This window comes from Amphibalanus amphitrite, unplaced genomic scaffold (assembly GCF_019059575.1).
Source record: "Amphibalanus amphitrite isolate SeventyFive unplaced genomic scaffold, NRLGWU_Aamphi_draft 000062F_arrow, whole genome shotgun sequence".
NCBI lineage: Eukaryota > Metazoa > Arthropoda > Thecostraca > Balanomorpha > Balanidae > Amphibalanus > Amphibalanus amphitrite.
This window is the reverse complement of record NW_024881558.1, coordinates 902,054-915,967: the sequence shown is the minus strand read 5'-3', so window position 1 is coordinate 915,967 and position 13,914 is coordinate 902,054. Positions and strand designations below refer to the sequence as shown.

The window sequence follows — 13,914 nt, the reverse complement described above, 5'->3', positions numbered from 1 at the left end:
CTACATGCCAACTTTCAGCGCAATCGGCCAAGTAGTTACCGAGATATTGCAACAATTACAAAACTGACACCTCTTCGTTTTGCACGTGGCACGTGCATAAGGGGTCACCCACATGCATCGGGAATAGTCCAATACTTGGTAGAAGGAATGAAGCTCCCCTACAAAAATTACCGCGCGTAAATCGGTCAAGTGGTTGCTGAGATATAAGCCTCGCAAAAGCGTGACCACGGCCGGCCGGCCGGCCGCTCATACTCAGAAATTTCCGTTAATCTAAGGAAAGACTACGCTCGCTTCGCTCGCTCCGTAATTATCATATGTTACCTACCCCATAAAACGGCATACATATAAAGTAAACGAAACCGTAGAAATTTTTGACTGCCACTTTCTTTCTATGTAACGTCAGCTTTGCAAATCAGTATCGCACCACAAAAATATCGCATATGGGAGATTTACATTTAAATTATGCAACAATAAAAACAAATATAAATTAGGAATGAGAGCAGCCATGCAACACGTCTGTAATATCTGGCCCGGTTGAGATTCGTTCTTTTATCACAGAGGCGAGGTAGAAACTCCGTACATTAGGATAACTTCGTGCCATGGCATATTTTGCGTTTCACTTGACTACTTCACTACGGACGCTACGTGGAATGACTTGGTGGATTTTCCGTAGATTTGATAGATTTGACACTTGGGTAGATTTTCCGACCTCCAGGTGAATCGTGAAGCTCGCGAAGCAGTAGCGATGGATGCAAATATAAGAAGTCATATTTCGTTACGTATGGTTACGTTAAGCTCGTAATGTCGCAAATGTCGTTTGTTCGCTTTGGTCAATGGTCATGATAAAATCACTGGTAAACTGCATTGAAACAAGTGCAGATCAAGCTGCTAGTGGTGTTGCTGACCTGGTATTCCCTGTTGTAGCACAGGAGCTCCTTGCTGTGCCGGGATTCCGTGCTGCTGTGCCGGGATTCCTTGTTGTTGTGCCGGGATTCCATGTTGTTGTGCCGGGATTCCGTGCTGTTGTGCTGGGATTCCGTGCTGTTGTGCCGGGATTCCATGTTGTGAGGGAGCTGCCTGCTGTTGCACGGGAGCTCCATATTGTTGCTGGATAGGCGCCGCTTGCTGAGGCGGCGGGGCGCCGTACTGTTGTTGGCCGGGCACCACTTGCTGTGGCACGGGAGCCCCGTGCTGCTGTGGTGGAGCCCCGTACTGCTGCTGTGCGGGCACTCCGTGTTGTACGGGGACTCCCTGCTGGTACGTGCCCTGGTGCTGCTGGACAGGGACGCCCTGCTGCTGGAGCGGTATACCCTGCTGCTGGCTGGCGTACAGCTGCTGCTGCTGCGGCTGTCCATGCTGCTGCTGCTGGTGGTACGGCTGCGGCGGGTTTCCAATGGGCAGGCTCAGCTGCGGCTGGTCAGGGTGTCCCTCAGGATGGTCGTCATGGTGCTCCTCCGAATCGTGGTGGTCCTCCTCGCCCTGGAAAAATAATACATCGACTAAGTACAGCAGCCTGAAATACTTCACACAACACTTCAAGTAACAGGAATGGCCTCAACCGTTTTTACGACGCAAAACTGGACGTGATATCAAATAAAACATTCCAGGAGGTTACATGTTATCGCAGCTAACATGGTCCGCACGTATCATATGGCAAAGTGTAAACACGCACGAAATATATCTGTATGTGACAAAACTTGGCGAGGAATAATAGTTCAATCAAGAAACCACAGGAACTCAAATTTTCCCATGGCTATGCGGATACATTACAATTAAACGTGAAAGTGGCAGCCGATCAGTGCAGGGGGCGCCACTGTCTGGTCAAAAGCACCCGCAAAATGTTGCTGAACAAATGCACGCCATCTAGCTCACTCAGTGATCACGAATTATCAGATAACCGATGATAAGGCCCCACCTCGCACCACCACCCCACGCACATCCACAGTTCACGCATGACTCCTAACGAAAACAACGGGCACTGCGTACACAGGGGTTTTGGGCCATTCATTAAGGCTGGACCGGGACGTGGACAGAGCACCCGGGCCAGCGCGACTCACCAGCTCTTCTTCACGGTGGTGCGCGTACTCGTCAAACTCCTTCTGTTCAAACTCGTGCTCGCGGTCCGGAATGCCTTCCCAGCCCTGGTCGTGCTTGTAGTCCTCGTGTTTAGTACTGGCCATAAACTCTTCCAAACTGCCGGCGAAACAGACGCAGGACGGTCAGTGAGAGGTCAAAAGTGGATAAGGCCGTAAGTAGCAAGAACGCTAAAACACATCAATGTCTGTCAGCTCAAGAGAACACTGAAATACGTCCTGTCACTACCAGAGCAGGGCACTGAAATACGTGGCTGTCAGCTGTCAGTTGTCACTAGCTTAAACATAGAAATACGCGGCTGATGCCCATGGAACAGCTGCTGATCTCCAATTGAACACCGAAAGACAAGGCCGTCATGACTTCTAGATGGCGCTGTAAGACGTCAGGGTCGTCACCAGCAGGGCACTAAACTACTCGATCAAAGTCGGCGATCTGCATTGGCGTGCACTGAAAGACAAATTCATTTCTGTTCATACCATTAAATGTGGACGTGTAGACACAACAAACGGCAATAACTAGAAGCTGAGCAAGTACGCTCAGACATTTATCACGTAATGCAAATGAGAAATACTCTGCCAAGTAAGCGTTCGGCACATCAATAGCAAATTTTTACATATTATTTGGAAGAACACGACAGCGTAAGCTTCCTGATCAGCTTCCTAGGAGAGCCCCCAACGCCGCTTACCTAACTCAGTCCAATGTCGCTTACCCGAGTGCGCTTACACGAGTCGCAATGCCGCTCACCTGATAAGTCCGTCCTGGTCCGTGTCCACCTCCTTGTAGGTAGTCTCGCGCATCTGGTTCATCTCCTCCTCCCGCTCGCGCGGGTCGGCGTCACTGCTGTTGTACAACTTGTCCAGCTCGCTCTTGAAGAGTGCCATCGTCTCCACCGGGTCCAGCTGCTCGTTACCGTCCACGTCTGCGGGAAAGGCACGGCGTCAGGGCGGAGAGGGGCATCAGTGCAGGGCAAAAAAGAACGGAACGGGGCGTCAAGACAGGGGAACGCCAGGACAGTGTAATTAAGTGCCATAGCGTCAGGACAGGAAAACGTCAGTGCACAACAGAAAAACAGAAAGGAACAGCGTCAAGGCTGGGGAGAGAAACAACGGAATAGCGTCAGTGAAGGCTGGAGAAACAGAGCAACACGGCATCAGTACAGGGCAGAGAATCAGAACAGGACGGCGACAGGGCGGGGGAGTGAAACAGAACGGGGCGGAGTCACGAAAGGACAGTGTCAGGACGTCTGGACCGAGTCAGTACGGGACAAGGCACGGTATGGTAGCATGAGGGGGGGGGGGGAGAGTCAGGGCAGACTGCAAAGCAAACAAGGGACGGCGCTAGGGCAACAAAACACCCTCTCATGGACCTACATAATTCGGTCTAGCCGTTCTACGAAAAAAAAACTAAAACGTTTACTAACTCGTTTAATTTATCGATGAAAAACTTGCAAAATATCTTCCACGCCTCGTAACGCATTCACCCATACTTCCAGCGCGTTTCACCCGAGCCCGAAGCGCTGCTCACCGTGCATCCTGAAGAAGGTTTCCGGGTCGAAGCTGTCCTTGTCCATGTGATCCTGTTCCTCCCACACCTCCTCCAGCTGGTCCTCGCTGAGAGGATGGTGCACCTGACGAGGAACGTGCAGGGGAGCACGCGTCATTCACAGATCCCGACACTGAACCTTGGCTGGTCATATCACTCGGAGAGTAAGATAAAAGGACGCCATTTAATTGCGTCCCAGAAAAGCTATTTCTGGCACCTAAAAGCTGACTCGCCCCAAAATTGGTCCTCAGCACCTATTTGGTGGATACCAGCACCAATCACGGAAAATGACCTTAATTAGCTGTTTCTGGCACCTATTCATCGGTACGCCTTACTCTTTTTTTCTGAATCTGGCACCTAACTGCTGAGCGTAGCACCAATCTAGTAGAAAAATGAACTACTGGCTGGTAGAATCATGTTGTTCTGGTATAATGACCCCTGGAGTCTAGCCCAAAGGTTGCCAGTGCAGCTACACTCTAAGACAGCCCCGTAGTGATCTCAGCATTGTATATGACGTTTAAGTAAGCAAATAATATTGATTTGTTTGAAAAAAACAATGTCATTTAAATATTTAAAAGCATTTATTTGTAATACTTAAAGGCAAACATTTTTGTGAGTAATTGTCTCGATTTTGACCATTAAAACGGGTATTGTATTTTTTGACGTCATCAAATAGCTCCAAAAAAGAAATGTAATGTTTTCATTCCGTTCAAGGCCGCTGAAGAAACGCGGGATCTTGCGTGGGACATTGTCCGTTGTTTGCCGCGCAGAGTTGTGCCGTGGTTGTGCCTTTTTCATCCGTTTCTTACTTATGTCATATGTGTGCATGAAGCTTTGATTTTGTTTTTGGTTATTGTGTGGCCGGTCAGTCAAACGCCCCTGTAGAAACCGGATGCTGCGTTTGATCGAGATGGAGTCAGACGATGATTGCAGAAAGCTAATAATATTGAAAAGAGAGCCGGTTGCGTGGCATGTCTGTTCAGAGTTGACATTTTGCTTTACTCCAGTTTATGACCTGAGAGCCTGGCTGGAAGTGACGGATCCAAACTTTTCACGTTAAAATGGCTGAGGGTGCAATAATCTCTAGTCTTCTATACATAGCGGGCTGGTATAGGAGCGTCTTGCTATGCTGCACCATAGCTGGCTAGTGATTCTCTTCTGGCTAGAAATGGCATTAATCATTATCTCCACTGGCGAAAATGGCACTTGACATCACCGAATGCAACGTTCATGTTTGTTAGGATACATAAAATCAGGAAGATTACGCGAATTAGGTAGGCAAACGTGGAATAAAATAGGTGCTGGATGTTTTGGTTTTGGTGCTGAATCAGCAAACAGCAAATACGGAGTTCAACTAGACGATCTGGCAACTTTAGGCTGTGTGGAAGCAATTAGGTGCCAGATTCAGATATTAGGGTCGAATAAGCATTTTGGGGCTGATCAGCAATTAGGTACCAGAAACAGCTTTTTAGGGACCAGAAACAAATATTCCCCAAGATAAAATAGGAATCGCAGACCTGCGAACACCTGCAATCATTCTGAACAGCTCCAACGCCTATTCACTACGTCAGGGCCGTTCAGTGCAGTGTCCCAAAATTTGTCAATTTGGCTGCCGGGTGGAACAAAACATCCAAATGAAAATAATTTTCCACTCCCACCTCCAACTTTCAAGAGCAATTTACCACTCATGAAAGAGCATCTGCTTGCATTATTGCATCAGATTCTACCATTGTACAGAAGTGTGCAATCTTTCCTTCTTCTGTACTTTATTTTCAGGGGGGGGGGCTAATCTTATCAAGAATATACCACCCTCGTCCCTCATCCCTTTTTTGGAGAGGAATTTTCCCCTCTAACACCCAAGCATTAATATAACTTTGTGACACTGGTTCAGTGAATAGACGACCCTGACGTCGCCTATTCAATGAACGACTGAATATTTGCGATGTATTTGCATGTATTTATTTATATTCATTCACAGCTGACGATGGTGTTAATACACCGAAACCGGTCTGACTACTATGAATTCTATTCACTAATCAACTTAGGCTGGTGAATTTAAGTCATATAGCTCGAACTACAAATGGGTATGCAGGCTTCGGACTGTAATTAAGTTACATTAACAGGGTTATTGTTTAGTACTCACCTTTTCATGTTGTTTATGCGTCTTCACCTCCTCTTCATGTTTCTTCTCGGCCTCTTCTCGGTGCTGTTTGTCCATCTTCTTTAACTCCCGGGTACGGTTAAATTCCTTTTCCATTTCATACTTCTTGAACTCGTCATGTCGCTTGCGGTCCAACTCTTCAAGGTCGTGAGCAGTCTTGATAAAAAGGACGATTAAATTTGAGGAAGGAAATCACGGTCCTGACTCCTGACTGCTGTTTCTTATCCAGATTCGCATTTATTTTAGTATTTAAAGTGAATATTAAAAAAAGAGTCTCAAAATAATTCACGTAACCCACTACAAGGCATTATTCAAATATGGTATTTATAATTTGAAAAAAAATATTTTGTTTCTACTGATAGTGTTAAATTGTCATCAATATGGAAAAAGAAAGTCATATATGCTTCAAAAATCATTCAAACTACAAAAAATCGATTGCATTGACGCCACCGATTTTAGTTTATTGGTTTTCCACTCTTTCGTTAGAGGCTGTCTTTAACTTTGAATCAATTTCACCAATAAGGATATTCTGGGAAAACCAATGTGAGTACCTCTTCGGTAAGACATAATAAGCTTATCATCAACGCGAGTGTCCCTGGTAGCGGTATTATCTGGTGTTGTTCAGGGCTGGACGGGAACATCAGGATCATCAAGTCACCGGGGCTGGAGGATTATGGTGTGCCAGTGCGCCTACCTTTCTGACCAGTCGGCGCAGGTCCTCCTCCCGGAAGGTGTGCGGGTTCCGGTGCTCCAGATGCAGCGGCTCCTTGATGGCCTCGCGGTCCAGCCCGTTGGACAGCTCGTAGGCCTCGGTGGCCTTCCGCCGCAGCCGCTCCAGCTCTATCCGTTTGAGTTCGTCCAGTCGGGAGCGGATGGACGGGTCGACCACGTGCAGTTTGTCGGCCACCGCACCCGACTGTGGGGGGGGGGGGGGGAGGGGGAGGCTAGTCAGAACATAGTGCACTGCGAATTATGTTCAGGAAGAGATCCTGCGGTTTTTCCTACTCCAGCGAAACTAGATATCCCCCTTCATATTCATTCATCTTTTGTGTGAACGAAGAATGGCGTCTTTTTATGAGGAGACAAAACATGAACTGATGGATATTTATCGATGAATGCATAGGGCCAATACAAACATAAATATCCACTTAACAAATTGCAATTATCAAATGGATATGATGGTCATGCATGCAACCATTGGTGTTCGATTTTCGATTACACAACTAGTCGACAAAAAAATTGCTGCTATTCTTGGGTAAAAAAAAAACTCCGTCCGTCGCGAATCGTGTGGTCATTCAAAAGATCGTTGGAAATGATCGCAAGATCTATGATAGCAAGATACCAGGACAGATAGGTCAGCAGAACGGCCTTCAGTCACCGCAGCCATCCATCCGATTTCCCCGGTTTCTCCACGTGCGAAGTCCGTCGTTCTGCGTGGCCTCTCGCCGTGACGTGACCTCGTGCTAGTCCACGTGTCCTTGCGGCGCTGCACTGCGGTCCGCTCCGGTGCCGACGAGTCTGACATTTCGGGTGACAGCTACCGGGCCGTCAGCCGTCTCTGCGCGCACCCCGCGGGCAGCCGACTGGGCCCGGGGGCTCGGGAGCACGCCAGCCGCCCAATGTATCGTGAAAGACCGATTCAAAGTTACAGTTAGAGACGCTGGTTCAATAAGTGATAACGACTTGAGGAATTTTGAAGGTACCCACTGCAAGACATACCTCATTTCAACACAAAAGAACAAAGCACTCTCCGGTTCTTCAAAGCGTCAAAAGTCGCGATAAAAGATTTTGATAACTATCGATGATACTTAGCCGGTAGATGGGGTCTGGTCTTACGAGCAGTCAGCGATGAAACAAGTCACCCTCCCCTCGCTGATTGATTTATTGGGATTTTACGGCTCTCCGCTTGATCATCCGTTTACCGACTCTGTCGGTCGTCTCTGGTATATAATCCTACAGACAATAATTGGACCCTCCGCTGACAAACCGCATGGGCCAGCAAAGGGACAATTCCCGCCCCGTCTGTCTAAACACCGGACTTTTATGACACCAAGGGCCGGCCCTCGTGGTGGTGCCATAAACAACCGGTTTGTAAACTGAAATGTCTCACTCGATTCCGAGTTACTGCCGCAAGAGATAGGAGAGAGCCGCCGCCGCCGCCTCTTGCACCGTGGGGTCGCACTCGCAGTGAAATATGACATTGAAAGCGCACCTTCTTACAATTTAAAAAAAAAATGATGTAGGGGCAGTGGAGTCCGCAAATACTCGCACGGTCCCAAACGCCTCACATGTCCAAAAGCCAGGATAACAGCATAGCAGCTGCTTACAGGGTAAAGAATCGGCAATAATAACTATCACCGAACGCCGATGACCGACCGACACCATGTGTCGTGTGTCGAACAATAGGAGCAGCGTGGCTTCATCTCCATCTCAAATGAGCTCACACTTCATCTCAGTTGCACCATTCATTCTAAAACTAAAACCTGAAAAGTAAATTATGTATAATGATTCGGTCACTTACCTTTATTTCTTGTTCTGTCGCATTATCAAGTATAACTTTAAACTGAGGATCCTCTTCTAGTACTTTGACGATCTCTTCTAAGTAGCTTCTGTACTCCAAGCCCAGAGTCTGCGAGCGAAAGATCCAAAGGTGGTAAGAAAATCAAGGTGTTTTAAAATCAGCGATAGATGAGCGGCATTGCGATCCGATGGTCTCCGAGCACTGCATTCCCCGTCTCGACGTAAAATAAATAACTGTTGTGTTCCGAGACGAATACGAAAAAGGCGAACATGCAAACATGACAGCTTTTGGTGAACGCTAGCCGTCAATGACTACCGTCGCCAAAGTAAGTGGATAACGATAGGGCTGGATATCCCGACACATCGACACCGATGGAGGCTGGAGACAAGCTCTCTACAGACGAAAAGAAGCGGACATCAACGCATCCACCTCTCATTCTTTCATTGCGCATCCCCTACCGCAGGTGTCGGTGGGGTGTCGGCTGAGACAGGCCATTGGACCGAGCTGCGATCATTGTGCCACATTTATAAAGACTTGTCACAAATTTCGTCATGAGTTAAAATTTCAGATTCAGAACTCCCATGACATTGCAACAATATAAGAGCATAGAAACAAATATCTAGCCAAAATATCATTATATTTCCTATAAGATACCTAAAAAATGTTTATGCAATTAGCAAAACACATACATTACTCATCTCATTTCAACCCCACATTTTAAGTACCAAGCTTTCAATAAGCAGACTATCTTTAAATATAACCATACTGCTTATTAAATGTTACTGTCATATCTTCTCAGCAGGCATATACATAAACACTTCACGTAGGTCACAAATCTGCATTACTTTGCGCATCACACATATGAACTGCGATTTGACTTACAGCCTCATTGAGGTTTGGGTCATCATCTGGGGCTGGTTTGGGCTCTGGCTGCTTTCTTGGAGGAGGGGCAACTACACTGCAGGTGAATGCCAGGAGTGCAGAGGCAGATATTACCCAGTGGAATCTTGCCATGTTGACCTGAAAACCAAGCAGTCAGCACATGTAAAATGAATGAGTAATGCATTCAAACAAATACAGCAGAACATATAGTTTGGTGAATGAGGTCACCAATTTGGGTCAGGTCACAGAGGTCCAATCACTAAGGGTCACAATATGAAGCATGAACCAACTATACTAGGGCCATGTGATACATGTTGTATGGTCAGTTTTACATTTCAAATTCAATGATGTAGGTTAGGCGACCATTGGGGTCAGTTAAGGTTACTGATTCTGGTCTAGGTCAGGTCAAGGTCAGGTAAAGGGTTCGAAGCGCGACGGGCGCTTGACGTTTAGGGGCCTCCCGACAGGTATGGTTGCGGTTGGTTTGGTGGCAGGCATAGCCAGGCAAAGTCAGTAGGGGACTGGCCGTGCGCGCAATGTGTGCACGTTAAACTTTGGACTCCGGGCCCAGTGACCTGACCTCTGTGACCTGACCTGGTATCAGTGACCTCAAATAACAAAATATGTGTTTGGAGAACATTTCCCCATCGATGATTTTCAATGAAATGCATTTTACTCGATTTTACAACGCATTTCTTGAAATGCCTGTAAACGGTGAAAATTCGACCTTTGACCTGACCTGTGACGTCATCGGTTTGACCGAGGTCAATGAAATTGGGTCACAAGGTAGTTCCCCGTTGGGGCTATCCAACGCCGTTTACCGCTTGTCGCTATGTTGCGTGGTTCTCGAGATCTTAGGGGGGCCAAAATGTCCCCCCCCCATCAGACCGCGTTGCTCGGCAGACCACATCAGGGCGCGGGTAAATCTATGATGGATTTTTTATGTAACTTTAAAATCCGATGATTTCTTGTCACAACTTAGGTGGGTACTGTTTGACCTTACGTCATCTTTTCAAACACATAGCATCTTCAATGCAAATTGGCAATCTTTCACACGTCAACCTCTATTTTGAATCGATTGATAAGGGTGAAAAACGCATGAAGAGACTTATGTATCACATTTAAATCATGTGCATATTCATTCTTATTCTCCAAGCATAGGTAGGGGAGAGTGGGGTGGGTTGTATCAGTTTTTACTCCGAGACCCATAACCTCGTAACTATCCGTGATAAACTCATTATTTCCATACTATCCTCTTCCTTGATTCTTCTGCTTTTTTGTGCAAAGTAACTTTTCCGCTACCTCTACCAGTTTTTATTCTACGGTCTGCCGAATAGAACAATGTTTTTGATACAACTTGCCCCATGGCTTGGGTGAGTTGTATCACATGGTGGGGTAATTTGTATCACTATTTCACGTTTCAGGGAGTGTGCTTGTTACTGGTTTTGAACATAACAGCAACATTAAATGGGGTTAATACAATGTATAGGTATGCTCAAAGGCTTCACTTTATTAGACCAAACTTAGGTCAATGCAATCCGAACGAAACATCAACAGACTAGACGCAAAAGTGGCCCGTTAAGAGCAAAGAAGCCAACACATTGTGCCGAAATGGAACGAGCATTGACTAGCTACCTACAAACGCGAGCCAGGGCTTAGCTTTCGCGATCAAAAGCAACATACCCATACATACATACATACATAAATATATGTTACAACATACCCCACCCGGCTCTGATACAACATGTACCTAGCCGCCATCTATGAAAAAACATCCTCGTGCTAAACAAACAGCGGACAGCTGGAGAAATCCGTTTTCACTCATGCAGCCTTAGAACCTACCCTCACCACCGCTACGGAGATCTTTCAAATTCGTGCACATCTAAATGCCCAAAACACACATTTTCTTGCAACTTATTTTTTTAGAATGACATTAAAAAAACATAAAATCGGCTCTCACCTCGAGACGCGTCCACTCAGCCACAAGACAGAACAGGGAAAGATGGCGCCCGGAAAACCTCGTCGGCTGGTCGTGTCGCGAGCGCCATCCATTGGATAAGTTTGGCACAATTCGCCCTGATACAACTTGGACATGATACAACTCTCCCCGCTCTCCCCTACAATTTGGTGCGTCAAGGGAGGTCAAACACGCCCAACGCCGTTCAGGAAAACGAGTGACTAACAACAATGTAAATGTCCGCCGGACATTTACGACAGTCCGACAGTCCGCCGGTCCGCCCTTTGAATGCGGATAAAGAACGCACTACGACTGGGCGAATTTCGAGACTGGCCAAAAGCAATCACAGCCCGCTCCCAATATCCCGCTTGCAGTGCCCCTCCACCAGGCCATAGGAGGACCAGCACAGTACACAATGTATCTGTACATTATCTCACTTGCATTATATACTATTTCGCTTGCAATGTGCCCTTTCCGATCAAAGCGTGTGCCCTATGCCACCTTTGGGACGCAGTGAAAAATCCTTAAAATATGCCCTGGACTCCAAATTCTGCCATAGAACCGGCGATCGGAGGGTAGAGAGCAGAATGAACGCAACAAGCTTCGCTCTGTCCTTGTCAATCCTTCCATTCAAAAGGTTCTGACTAAATAAAAAAAAAATCCTGAAAGTGTCTAGCACAGTACGGTGGCGGATCCAGGAAAACTCCGGGGGGGGGGGGCATGAATCGAAGTGGTGCCCCTACCTATACCTAAAATTAAAAACTTAACGCATTTCGGCCCTTCATTTTGATGGTGCCCTATTTTCAGTTTTTTTTTTAAATTATTTTTGTGTGTGTTGCCCCTGGTGAGCCTGTGGTGCCCCTGCTAGGCCGCAAGTGCCCCTGACAGGTTTGTGGTGCCCCTGGAAGGACTGTGGTGCCCCTGACAAGCCTGAAGTGCCAACGACAGGCCCGCAGTGCCCCTGACAGGCCCATAGTGCCCCTGACAGGCCCATAGTGCCCCTGACAGGCCCATAGTGCCCCTGCGAGGCCGGTGATGCCCCTTCTAGGCCGGTAGTGCCCCTGGCAGGCCTGTGATACTCCTGCTAGGCCGCTGGTGTCCCTGGGCCCTGACAGGACTGTGGTGCCATTGACAAGCCTGAAGTGTTCCCGACAGACACGTGGTGCCCCTGACGGGCCTAAGGTGCCCCTGCGAGGTTTGTGGTGCCCCTGCGAGGCCTGTGGTGCCCCTGCTAGGTCTTTGGTGCCCCTGGCAGGCCTGTGGTACTCCTCGAAGGACTGTGGTGCCCCTGGGGTCTGACAAGCCTGAGGTGCCCTTGCCAGGCCTGTGGTGCCCCTGACAAGCCTGTGGTGGCTGGTGCCCCTGGTGAGCCTGTGGTGCCCCTGCCGTGGTGGTGCCCCCCGGGAGGCCCAAGGGGGGCCATGGCCCCCATGGCCCCCCTGGATCTGCCACTGGCACAGTACGTAACATTAAGGTCAAGATAGGGGACAGCAGAGGGTCATCAGGGAGGACAACCTGATGGTGCACCCAATAGGTGGAACCAAGGGTATGCTCTCCTGCCTTTCAAAATTACAAAAAGTGGACACTTACGCTAGCGCTGTAGCACAGTGGGCATTCTAATTAAACAACAAATGCAGTAATCCCACCAATCAGCATAAGACAATACTTCAATACAAACAAAATTCTCAATATACAATACTTAACTTATACCTAACTTAGACAATACTTAAAATAAAACAAATTTCTCTATCCTAATTGACCTTCATCCTCCCAACACCAATCCTGTCCCCTAGTGAGAATCCTAGCCACACAAACCAACCATAACAATGCAACCCATCGATCAAAGTAAAAGTAAAAGTTTAAGAACTCAAGGAGGTGCCGATACAAAGGCTAAACCTCCGATAACCATCGCATCGCATCGCACTTCACGCTGATTGGCTGATGAGCTAGTGACAATTTTAAAGGGCCAGAGCGTTAGAGGTAACCTATGGCAACTGGCTGTTCAGTTTAGGACTTGATTTTGACATTATTTAGGCCTAAGCTCAGCCTGCCTGATAAAAACTCTGATCGTTTATGAAAACTGTGATTCATTCTTGTATTGGACCAACAAATCTTTTAGCTTTTTTTAACAATTCGTTGAAAAATGACTTATTAAAGGCGTACCTACTCATACCAAATTTGCCCTGTTACCATGGCAACCTGAGTTTGCTTGGCTCCCAGAGTCACTCTTACTAATAGTGAGACTGTGAGAGTGACTCTTATGCTCATATCGCGGAATATAATATATGAAGTCAACGACAGACTATGCCTTGGACTATATATTCGTGCTCATACTTACGAATTACGATAACCCCGCAATGGCGATACGGGCCCTCCGGACAAAACTTGGACAAAACAAACGAGTGACCGATTGTTTTCAAATAGGATTTCATTTGCACGTCGACAGATCAGCTGTTTTATTATTTTATATCGGAACTATTTCACACATCCGCCATAGAAACGTTGAATGATCATTTATATCTAATATAACGTATTTTGAAGAATACAACAGTAATCAACTGCCTTTTATCAATTTCATGTATATAATTAGGCATATTCTAGCTAAAAAGTCAGGTAAAAAATGAAAATCAAGCCAGTATTTGAAGAAAAAAATAGATTTAAGAAAACTAATGGCAATTTTGTCGGGTAGTAAAAGTTACGATCTGGTAGCTTCATATTTGCTACCAACTTTAGGCGCTCCTTTCCCTTTCCCTTTAT

At 46.9% G+C, this 13,914-nt stretch overlaps 1 protein-coding gene across 2 annotated transcripts; it reads right to left on the bottom strand.

Moving 5' to 3' along the window:
• Window positions 1-486: 486 nt before the first annotated feature.
• On the bottom strand, window positions 487-13,545 carry LOC122378620 (nucleobindin-2-like). 2 transcript variants are annotated; one of them, XM_043359866.1, is made up of 9 exons: window positions 13,496-13,545; window positions 9,201-9,338; window positions 8,319-8,426; window positions 6,492-6,713; window positions 5,780-5,953; window positions 3,619-3,721; window positions 2,839-3,013; window positions 2,058-2,193; window positions 487-1,479 (listed from the first exon to the last, which is right to left on the bottom strand). In XM_043359866.1, exons 2-9 carry the CDS (start codon window positions 9,330-9,332, stop codon window positions 889-891), a joined length of 1,641 nt encoding a protein of 546 aa, XP_043215801.1. In that variant the 5' UTR covers window positions 9,333-9,338; window positions 13,496-13,545; the 3' UTR covers window positions 487-888. The 2 variants fall into 2 exon arrangements, with proteins under 2 accessions (XP_043215801.1, XP_043215800.1); XM_043359865.1 differs by having other exon boundaries at window positions 13,503-13,535.
• Window positions 13,546-13,914: the final 369 nt, after the last annotated feature.